At 43.9% G+C, this 12,045-nt stretch overlaps 1 protein-coding gene across 1 annotated transcript in view; it reads right to left on the minus strand.

The window, feature by feature from the left end:
* The window catches only part of LOC134654110 (uncharacterized), a 52,728-nt gene extending 41,228 nt beyond the window's left edge, over positions 1-11,500 (minus strand). The window contains exons 1-11 of the mRNA XM_063509537.1: positions 11,224-11,500; positions 10,993-11,143; positions 10,044-10,164; positions 9,341-9,428; positions 8,491-8,721; positions 5,858-6,329; positions 5,608-5,693; positions 5,323-5,502; positions 4,583-4,714; positions 3,770-3,855; positions 1,930-2,093 (exon numbers count right to left, since the gene is read on the minus strand). Of these exons, the coding sequence (XP_063365607.1) occupies positions 1,930-2,093; positions 3,770-3,855; positions 4,583-4,714; positions 5,323-5,502; positions 5,608-5,693; positions 5,858-6,329; positions 8,491-8,721; positions 9,341-9,428; positions 10,044-10,164; positions 10,993-11,143; positions 11,224-11,405 (1,893 nt within the window). The 5' untranslated portion in view covers positions 11,406-11,500. The remainder of the gene's footprint in view (positions 1-1,929; positions 2,094-3,769; positions 3,856-4,582; positions 4,715-5,322; positions 5,503-5,607; positions 5,694-5,857; positions 6,330-8,490; positions 8,722-9,340; positions 9,429-10,043; positions 10,165-10,992; positions 11,144-11,223) is intronic.
* Positions 11,501-12,045: the final 545 nt, after the last annotated feature.

A 12,045-nucleotide genomic window follows, 5' to 3' on the forward strand; every position in this document is an offset into this window, starting at 1 on the left:
CAATCGATCGGGTTTGTTTTTAGGATCAAATGTCTATATGGGACCCATTGCATTAAAGTAACACAAAAGTCAGAAATTGTAGTCAAAGGCCGACAGTCGCACTTCACTCGCGAAACGCTTCATACAAAACGATAAGGGAACGTGACGTCAAGGTCACTGGGAGCCCATCTTGTAGTATGGACAAAACAAGAAAATTGCGTTTTTGTCGGTGAAATATTGCGTTTATGTATATAAGATAATATTTTAGATAAGATAATATTTATTCATTTAAAACTTATGCTAATTTGATTGATACAATGGTAATTATCCAATTTATGCTTAAATACTATACCTTTGACTAATATAGTTGCTATACAATATTTTTCTGGATGAAATGTAAGGAATCGAATGGTACCCTTACTTTTATCGTTTTTGGAAGTTAAAAAAAAACTTTAATTTTGAAACTTTCAGGTCCTGTATTTTTTTAATTTTTCAATATTTTGTTTTAATATCCACATTATTGTGATAAATTGCTCGTTTGCTATCTATTTTACTAGATTTTGTTATAAAATTCAACATGTGTCATCATCCCTATTCAACCGACTGATCTAAACCCGCAATGTAATGAAACTCGCATCGTCTAAATGGACCCTAAGTACTAAGTAGTACATACCTAATAGTTATAGCTGGGCATGTACTCACCGGCAGCGTGGAGCCGACGAGCGCGGCGGCGCGCGGCGGCCACACGAGGCGCGGCGCCGCGCGCACCAGCACGCGCGCCGTGGCGCCCGAGCGCCCGCGCGACACATACGTATAGAGTAAGTAGTACCTAGTAGTTATAGCTGGGCATGTACTCACCGGCAGCGTGGAGCCGACGAGCGCGGCGGCGCGCGGCGGCCACACGAGGCGCGGCGCCGCGCGCACCAGCACGCGCGCCGTGGCGCCCGAGCGCCCGCGCGACACATACGTATAGAGTAAGTAGTACCTAGTAGTTATAGCTGGGCATGTACTCACCGGCAGCGTGGAGCCGACGAGCGCGGCGGCGCGCGGCGGCCACACGAGGCGCGGCGCCGCGCGCACCAGCACGCGCGCCGTGGCGCCCGAGCGCCCGCGCGACACATACGTATAGAGTAAGTAGTACCTAGTAGTTATAGCTGGGCATGTACTCACCGGCAGCGTGGAGCCGACGAGCGCGGCGGCGCGCGGCGGCCACACGAGGCGCGGCGCCGCGCGCACCAGCACGCGCGCCGTGGCGCCCGAGCGCCCGCGCGACACATACGTATAGAGTAAGTAGTACCTAGTAGTTATAGCTGGGCATGTACTCACCGGCAGCGTGGAGCCGACGAGCGCGGCGGCGCGCGGCGGCCACACGAGGCGCGGCGCCGCGCGCACCAGCACGCGCGCCGTGGCGCCCGAGCGCCCGCGCGACACATACGTATAGAGTAAGTAGTACCTAGTAGTTATAGCTGGGCATGTACTCACCGGCAGCGTGGAGCCGACGAGCGCGGCGGCGCGCGGCGGCCACACGAGGCGCGGCGCCGCGCGCACCAGCACGCGCGCCGTGGCGCCCGAGCGCCCGCGCGACACATACGTATAGAGTAAGTAGTACCTAGTAGTTATAGCTGGGCATGTACTCACCGGCAGCGTGGAGCCGACGAGCGCGGCGGCGCGCGGCGGCCACACGAGGCGCGGCGCCGCGCGCACCAGCACGCGCGCCGTGGCGCCCGAGCGCCCGCGCGACACATACGTATAGAGTAAGTAGTACCTAGTAGTTATAGCTGGGCATGTACTCACCGGCAGCGTGGAGCCGACGAGCGCGGCGGCGCGCGGCGGCCACACGAGGCGCGGCGCCGCGCGCACCAGCACGCGCGCCGTGGCGCCCGAGCGCCCGCGCGACACATACGTATAGAGTAAGTAGTACCTAGTAGTTATAGCTGGGCATGTACTCACCGGCAGCGTGGAGCCGACGAGCGCGGCGGCGCGCGGCGGCCACACGAGGCGCGGCGCCGCGCGCACCAGCACGCGCGCCGTGGCGCCCGAGCGCCCGCGCGACACGCGCAGCAGCGACACGCCGCGGGTCGCCCAAGCGCATTCGATGACGCAGCAAGCGCCGTCTGCGGAAAACGTTAAGAGTTATAACTCATAAACTTTAGTTAAGACAGGCGTGTGAGCCACGCGATTTCGTCACGTCACTACAATTTTGGTGTCTAGCCATAGTAGTTGCCGCGCACCGCTACAGAACGGACGCTTGCGCCACCTAGCGGTCATATCTGTCGTAAAAGACGCGTTTTGTTAGAGAGTGAATCTTCTGTACCTAGTACTATTATTTATTCTGTGGTTAAGATTGCGGGTCACCTCTGGATGAGATTGGCTCAGGACCGGAATACTCGAAGATAGACCTATGTATGCAGTGAGCAATAAAACCATCCACTGGGCCTTACTGAAAATCAGCGTCGCGGAGTGTGCCATGTGGCTCATACCGTGACACCTAGCTGAGTGAGGACCATTTAGCGCAACCTCTCATTTTGTGTTCTCTTTTGTTAGTTTTTAAGTTTGTTATTGTGCTAATAAATGCTTTTTCTTTCTTTCTTTCTTTTTCTAAAAGGCTGATATGATGATGAATATCCCATAAGTCCCATAACTTTGAAATGTGAACTGTCAACCCCAAGGTTTCATAACTTTTCACCTTCGACATAGAGAATAAAATACATAGAGTGCTCACTCCATACATCAGTTTTAGTACCAAAAAGACTATTAGCATCTAGCATCGAGTAGCGGAACTATCACTACTGCTATTTGACAATAGATGTAGCACCGACCGGAAAGTCTTATGCTGTTGAAATAAGACTTTCCGGTCGGTGCTACATCTATTGTCAAGTAGCAGTACTGATAGTTCCGCTACTCGGTGCTAGATGTAGACACTGAAATTAATAGTCTGAACTGATGTATGGAGTGAGCACTCTTGTCTTACTATATTTCTCTATGCCTTCGATCAACACGAAAGGGATGCGGCATTCGCACTATTTCCCCTCTGCCTAGGTACAAGATCAACTAATCTAGCGCGGGTAATAAAACTAGTTGCGCTCGGATTTTTAACTAGACCGAGTCCAGACGCGCGAGTGAACACAGCAGCAGAAAAAATGCCTAATTGCTCGGTTTACTGTTGTAAAAAGAGGTCGGGGACATGAAATTTACTTAAAGAAGGAGTTACATTTCACATGTAATATTTTTTTTACATATCATACGTTTAATTACATTTAAACAATTATTATATTTTAGTCTCTTGTAATTGCTGGATTTATCGATTTTGCTCGCTCAGTACAAATTGCGGATCGGTCGAGCGACAAATCCGACTTCTCATCTCTCAGAAAACAATAAAATTCTTTGACGAAAATGTGTTAGTGTGCGTGTTGTGACACTTGTGACTCGTCCGTACACAAAAACAGATCGAGGTGTGCAAGATTTTTCTGTGTAGTGTGTTATTTTCTATGTATTTGTGTCGTCATTACAGATTGGATTTTGTACGTAAGTGTGTGAGAAGTGCGACTGTGTGCACGTTCCCCCCCGCGAAAAATGGCAAAATGATTTGTATATTAAGATATCGCTTGGGCCTATCCCTTCCGACGTGTCGGAAGCCCGTGTTGATCGAAGCTTTTCACACATGAGACCAGTAAGATGACTGACGCCAGAGACCAGTAAATACCTAACGGAAACTTTTATCCAATTACTAAATTTAATTATTCGGCATTATTACAAAATAACAAATCGAATTCTTCATAATGATACTCACCAACGGGCTCTACCCAAGGGGCTGCAGTGACGTTGTGAGGTTCGGGGCCTTCAAGCAGTGATACCGCGAATGACGCGCAATTGCACCTAGAAAACGAAACAATTCATGTTTTTACTGGTTTTCGGCTTTTTTTATTTACTATTGAAGTACTTTCGCTAAAAACCCAACCCCAGGGCGCATGAGATATCAAATATCTGCTCTGACCGAAATTTCAGCCGAAATTTATTAAAAAAAAACACCGAATTTTTTTTTTCACAATTTCATGATTCGTCCCAAGTAAAAAATTCAATATGATATCCACCTAGCTAAGTAGCTAAGTAGGTACGACTAAGGGTAGTAAATCAAGATTATTACGTACGAAATAAACACTGTAAGAGGAAAAAGTTATCTGCTTTGCCCGAAGGTTGACTGGTAGAGAATGCAACACAACACAAGCCTTCTTGAGCTTACCGTGGGACTTAGTCAATTTGTGTAAAAAATGTCCTATTAATATTTATTTATTTATTATTTATTAAGTCCGCCTTTTGTACGTTTGTATTTTCATTTGTGCCATAAAGATTAAATAAATAAATAAATAAAAAGCAAACTATGCAATAATCAACAGTGGAAATTCATAATAATAAAAAATGCGAATGTCGCAATATAAGCAAGACCAAAGGTAGATTTCGCCGCTATACTTACTCAACCTCGTATCTGTAACACTCATTTGATGACAAAAACACCCGTATTCCGAATGAAAGAAAAGCGACATTTCCATCAAATGATTGTTGCAGATATGAGGTTGAGTAAGTATAGCGACGATTTATTACTCACGTATGGAAGTTGTAGTATTCGCCAGTAGTCGGGTGAGTCGCTGTCAATGCTATATGTAGGTGATGTGTTTTGCCGACGCGAGCGTGTCCCGAACTGGACACTTGGATTAGCTCCGGCGGGGCGACTAGCACTCTGTGGACAATTCGATATAGAGCTTTAAGGTGCTTATAATAAGAGCTAAAATTAGCATACCTCACAAAAATGCGTCGTCAATTTTATGGTACTGCAGATATTTTTGAAGTGAAAACTTCTTTAGCGGCGCTGTGCACTTATTGTGATAGGGAACAAATGTTAAACTCGCGACAGGTCACGTGACCGTAAGATTCGTAAGACGGACACGTGACCTGATCGAAAAACTGTTACAATGTCATTGAGTTTTCACTTCTGCCGGCACTCCCGGTGTGCAACCCGTTGTTTTTGAAGTGAAAACTTCTTTAGCGGCGCTGTGCACTTTTTGAGGTGGGGAAAAAATGTTAAACTCGCGACAGGTCACGTGACATGATCGAAAAACTGTTACAATGTCATTGAGTTTTCACTTCTGCCGGCACTCTCGGAGTGCAACCCCTTCGTTCACTGTGCAACCCATTGTTTTTTTTCTTAGTTTACATAGACGTGGTACGGTTGAAAATGGCAGTGAAGATTTACGCAGTACAAAAAACAAGTGACGAATGTGACATCATAATAATTCCTAAATTATTATTCAGATATTTTTACTGTCTTTGTTTCTATAATATACTTACTTGCCAAAAGCCCGTACATAAGGGTAATCCTTCAGTTGCACTCGAACGTCTGTCTCACTCGCGCCGCGGACAGCTAGCACGCCACCGGGAGAAAGCGAGATGGCATGAGGGTCCGCGGTTTCTACTTCCGACCATTGGACTAGCTCGTCGCCGCCCCCGCGATGCCTTAACTGGATTTCCCTGTACAAAGTGGCTGTTTACTTAAATTTGGTGTAACATGTTTTATTCTAATCACTAGAATGATTAATTCATTTATTTTTATTTAACTATAACGGGGCAACTTACTGAGTAGTGTCAGTCCATGCCACATAGAGTTCCGGAGGCACCACAGCTAATGGCTCTATTGCCACTGCTGATGCTTTGCCTTCCACCTAAAAATACACATTAAAAGACATAAAACAAAAGCCTAAATATAAATCGATACTATACGTTTGAGATGAGAAGCGCACAGCTTGTGAAAAAAACCTTCAATATTTTATAAAAGTAAATTGTCTTTTGTGTTAAAAAATGTTAAATATGTAGCAAAATTTTCTACCTTTCGAGAAACACTCCGCCCAGCAACCGAATAAAGCTTGGCCGTGACCTTGAACGGCCCCGCATTATTCGCCACAGCGTCAGTAATAGTTCCATTCTCCGTCGACCTGACCAGGTCCACATTAGCCTCGCCCTCAACCGTCAACCTTATCAACATTTCATCGCCCGCCGTCAACGCACGTCCATCCTTATCATATACCACGCAATGTATTATGAACAGTTCGGATTGTATGACTAATTTCGCTGGTCGAATAGAAACTTTAATACTATGAGGCTCAGCGACGTTTAGAATAGCAGTAGCGACTTCTGTAGCGCCGGATAGGAGGTGAACGTTGGTTGTGCCGATTTGGGTGCCTCGGACGAGGCTTATAGAGTCCTCTAGGCGAGCTATGTCGGAGGTTGGTACGCTCATGTGGTAGAGCGTTTCGGCGACATCTTGGATGGTGAGGCGCCCGGCGCGTGCACGGACCACTCTGCAAATAAATGAAAATCTGTCAGTGTGGGGACACTTTTACACCTAAGTGTTATGTATCAAATGTGAAACCCAATAACTACTTTACAACTGCAACAATGAAATGATACAAACGTTATGAAAAGCGGTACAAACGTTACTCACTGGCAAGTCGTACGAGGACACAGAAAGGCTACTAGAAATAGTTACTTAGATGTACAAAAAAAAAAAAAAAAAAAATTGTTAAGTACCTATGCCACCACTTAGTGTTCTAAAGAGTAGAAGATAGTCATAGTATATTAGTTATTGTTCCTTTATTTATTTATCTTCTCTAAGCTAGGGTTTTTTACAATATGAATATAAAAGTAAAATATAAAAACACTTACAAAACAATAAAAAATACATATAAACACATTATAAAAAAACCTAACCTAGGGTGCCGCCGGCAGCGGGGCAGGGCCCAAGCTACCGGTGGTCAGGGCCGCAGAGAGAGGAACCGGCGGACTATCCGCGCCGTGTCCAAGATCACCGCCTTCTGCATCTGGCCCTTGATCCAACCACCTAGCGAGAGTCTCTCAAGATGTTGGTCGAGACTCTTCGCTATTAGACCGTTCGCTGAAACAACTATCGGGACAATGATCGTCGAATCAACATCCCACATGGCGGTTATCTCGTGAGCCAAGTCTAGGTACTTACTGGACTTGTCCTTCTCGGCTTTCACGAGATTCTCATCATGAGGGATGGTGATGTCAACGAGCACGGCCCGGCGTTGCGCTCGATCTATTATCACAATGTCAGGCTTATTGGCTACAATAGTCCTGTCAGTGATGACAGATCGATCCCAATAGAGCGTGGCACGACCATTCTCGAGAACTTGCGCAGGTGAATACTTGTAGTACGGTACTTCGCGGTCCACAAGGCCGTATAGAAGAGCAAGCTGCTGGTGAATAATCCTGGCTACGAGATTATGTCTGTGCAAGTACTCGCCGTTAGCAAGATGAGAACAACCGGAAATGATATGCCTGAGTGACTCTCCGGGACGGCGGCATGCCCGACAAATGTCGACCGTACCGTCCTTCAGGATATATTTCCGATAGTTGTTCGTCATCATTACTTCGTCCGCAATTGCACAGGCAAAACCCTCGGTTTCTCCGAAGAGGTCCCCGAATCGTAACCAGTTCACCGACGCGAGCAGGTCCACATCGGGTCCCGTGAGGGCCTTGTAGAACCGCCCGTGTAGCACCTTACTCTCCCATGCCGCCTTGCGATCCGCAGTACTTAGTACCACAGGTTTGCGCCAGTTCTCGTTTGCCAAGGAGAGCGGCGTGAGGTTCCTGTCTACTGCCACCACATCACGATGCATCCCACACTCGTTGTTAAGGAAATAATTCCTGAGATTGTACACCTCGCGGTTGTGGAGATCCTTGGCGTTTAGGAAGCCTCGACCTCCACATTTCCGTGGGATGTACAATCTCATAACTGACGAGCGTGGATGTAGCATGCGATGTGCGGTGAGCAGTGATCGGACCCTCCGATCCAGGGCGTCCAGCTCGGTCTGAGTCCACCTTAGTATGCCAAAGGAGTATGTGAGTAGGGGCATTACCCAGGCGTTGAAGGCGCGCACTTTGTTGCCTCCTGACAAAAGACTGTTAAGGACTTTTGTGAGCCGACTGAAAAAGCGCTCCTTCACCGACCGTCTAATGCCCTCGTCCTCAATACCCAACGACTGTGACATACCAAGGTATTTGTAGGTATTTGTATTTGTATTAGTTATTGTTATTATTATGTAAATAATCTTTTTGTTGGTAAGCACTTCCCCACTTACACATTGACCTACAAAAAGTGCATACCTAAGACACAAGTAAATGTTTACTTAGTTTAGGTATTGTTATCAAATTTCCATTAGCGACAGAAAATACACATTTGTCCGGTATTTATAGTTCTTAACATGACCTTTACTTATTTTAAGTTGAATCTATGAATGTACTAGTATTTAAGCATAAATTGGATAATTACCATTGTATCAATCAAACTAGCATAAGTTTTAAATGAATAAATATTATCTTATCTTATATTATCTTATACCTTCACTAAATATACTTTAGACACTGTAACGCGCACATCACCCATGCCTACCTGTAGAGGCATATGTAGAGTTAATGTAATTAATATAATACACCTACTGATATCGCAGCGTGTCTCCAGGTGCTATGGTAGCTATAGCCGGCGTTAGAACCACACTGGCAACCACATTCAGCTTGAAATCTGTACAAATGTCCATCAGACAGACGGTAACGCGCACATCGCCCATGGCCTGGCCATAGAGAAGCACGGAGTAGGAGCGTACACCGAGGCTCTCTAGCTCGGCTATGCCGCGAGGCGCTTCGTAGTCTGTGTCCCGCCATCGGACAAAACTGGAATATGGTAAAGGTTTTTTAGATATCATATTAGGTAACTATATGCAAGAGAAATAAATGTGCTTAAAAAACCGGCCAAGTGCGAGTCGGACTCGCGCACGGAGGGTTCCGCACCATCAACAAAAAATAGAGCAAACCAAGCAAAAAAAACAAGCAAAACAACGGTCACCCATCCAAGTACTGACCCCGCCCGACGTTGCTTAACTTCGGTCAAAAATCACGTTTGTTGTATGGGAGCCCCACTTAAATCTTTATTTTATTCTGTTTTTAGTATTTGTTGTTATAGCGGCAACAGAAATACATATATGTGAAAATTTCAACTGTCTAGCTATCACGGTTCGTGAGATACAGCCTGGTGACAGACGGACGGACGGACGGACGGACGGACGGACGAACGGACGGACGGACAGCGGAGTCTTAGTAATAGGGTCCCGTTTTTACCCTTTGGGTACGGAACCCTAAAAATGGTAAGATTGAAGATTTTATTGTCCCAGACTCCCAACTACTTGTAAAAGCTGTTACCAATGTTGTTGGATGTGAAATCTTCTAGCCTTAATAGTAAAATTAAGGATTGTTTAAGTAAAATTCGGACTGCAAAAGTATTTTAAATACTTACGTGACTAATGGATCTTTCTCAATATTACTGCCAAGGTTCTCTATGGTCCATGTGAAACTCACTCCTTCCAATGTTGAAAACGTGTTACCTAAATACAAAAATAAAAATGTAATGTAGTAATTTGACGAAACTAAATCTGCATATTAGGTAGTAACATAAATTACAAATCAATGAGGAACATGTGAGACAACATAATGTACTAAAACAATACTCAATAAAATTCAAGGGCACTGCATTAATATGCAAACCACAGTACATTACACAGACAACTATAACTAAGTGTTTACTTTGTTTGTATTACACAGAAAGTACAAGGATGAATCTACTTTTTTTAATGAAACAAAAGAAAGGCAACTCTATTCCAATTGAAAATGGTTTAAATTACATTGTAGTAATAAGAACCTCAATCAAGATGAGAGGATGAACTCAAACTCACAGCGGGCCCGAACTGGAGAAGAGTGGCCCACAACAGACCCCAATGGAAAGAGCTAGAGGAGGCCTTTGCCAAGCGGCACACTGAGCTTAGAAACATACTCTAACTCAGAACAAAAGGGCTTAATAGATAATAGATAGAATTTTACTACTACCGGTAGGACTGTGGGTTTTACTAGGTTATTAATAATCAAGAAACTGCTACCACAATCTTGATATCCTTGTGTGACTTTGGGCTCGACATATTGATTTGATAGAATCCAAAACTCACCCGAATCATCATAAGCAACCACCTCGAAAGCCTCCGGTGCCTCTTCCAAATAGAGCTTCCAGGTAGTGCTCATCACCTTCAGTGAGCTGATCATGTCTATGTCTACATCTCCCCGCAATATCTATAGATAAAAGTACTGTGTTTTATGACAAGTAAAAGCCCTTCCTGTCTTAGCGTTGGCAGTATAAATATCAATAGACTTATATCGACCGGGATATGGGGATATGAACCGTGATTACCTTTTGTATTGTTTTTGAGCTCCCAATATTTCGACGCAGTTACATACATCTTGTTCACGGGTAACTGAAGATAGCCCAGGATAGGTTCATATCCCGGTTGATATAAGTCTAGTGGAACTAACCGTGAATCATTCAAAACTGTTAGTATAAATATCAATTAATTCTTCCTGATTAGTGTCATACTGATCCCTTGACATCAAGTTAGAAAAGAACTCAAACTTAAATAAAAAAAACCTTAGCTGAAGTTAGTGTACACCACTTCTTGTTATTCTCAAATAAATATAAATTGGACTGTGCCTATTATAAATTATCATTAGCTTTTAAGGTCAGATTATATTTCATTCTCAATGTTATAAACTAGTCACAATAAAAGTGACTTGTAACTCCTGTACGGCTTTGAAAGTCATTACCTGCAGTCTAACTGCACACACATTTTATTTGTAAGATGTATTAGCTATATTCATAAAAGAAATAAACCATAAAACCACTACACATTTCAATAATCATTGCCCAATGATAAGGTGATAATCTTAATTCCACTTTCCAATTTAATCAAATTGTTATGTTTTATGCATTTCAGCAATCTGGTTCTTTAATCAGTTTGATATCATGAAAGCATTCTCGCAATATACAATTAATAACAAAGCCCTCTTGAAACCACTGTACGACGTTCATACTCTTTCCCGCCATAACAAATACCGCGTATTTACCTCGCCGCTGTTGACCTCTTCCGCAAGAATAATCACGGAGCCAGGCGGCTTGCACGATTTAGACACAGAAACTCTTGCGGCACGGGAACAATGCCCCCAGGAGTCGTCGTAAATAGGCTCCAAGTCGATGATGTCATCGCGAGACAAACTCCTACAAAAAAATCATTGTGTAACCAATTTGTTTCACGTTTCCAAGATAATTATAAGTAGAAAGATGCTGGGTGTACTTACCAAGTATAACAACCACCTTCTATTATTTCAAACGTGAAATTCACGGTCAAGTTTTCAAACCAAGGCAGAAGCACCCTTGGCGTGTTTATCTTGGCACTTTCACTGGTTTTTATACACAAATACGTAATGCACGTCAGGATAAATCCTCTGCGCAAGGACTCCATAATTCTTATTGTATTCATTACATGTGAAACTAGATTTTATACAACTTTATTCCGCTCTAACCTACAAAAACAAGCAGCGCTTTTTTGAAATATTGACAGTTTACGCCGGTGTTGCGCGCTTGCAGGTTCATGCACAGATTATTAATGACAGCGTTTTACACAAAAATAAAACGCTAATTAAATAACTTACCATATTCGGAACCTAAAGTAATATATTGAGAGTGGCAACACTGTAGTTAGTCGTATTGTCCTTTTCTAGCATATACGTCCATCTCTCTCCCACACCCCCACCACTTCAGGCAGTTGCGTTTGACAATTTTGACAGTTAGAAACAAACGCAAATTACCTCATTGTCTCAAAATTATACATATTTACACCAGGCAGGATTAAAACTTTAGGTTCCGAATATGGTAAGTTATTTAATTAGCGTTTTATTTTTGTGTAAAACGCTGTCATTAAACAACTGTACCGATATTCGGAACCTAATAGTAGTTTATGCAACAGTGATATAATAAGGGTTCTTAAAATTCAAGGGTCGAAGTTACAAAACGAGACGTAGTCGAGTTTTGTAAAAAAAGACCCGAGAATTTTAAGAACCAATTATGAGCTGTTGCATACATTACTTTTTCTATGAAAGAGTTATTATTAAAAAAAAAGA

Source organism: Cydia amplana, chromosome 14 (genome assembly GCF_948474715.1).
Source record: "Cydia amplana chromosome 14, ilCydAmpl1.1, whole genome shotgun sequence".
In the NCBI taxonomy this organism is placed as follows: Eukaryota; Metazoa; Arthropoda; class Insecta; order Lepidoptera; family Tortricidae; genus Cydia; species Cydia amplana.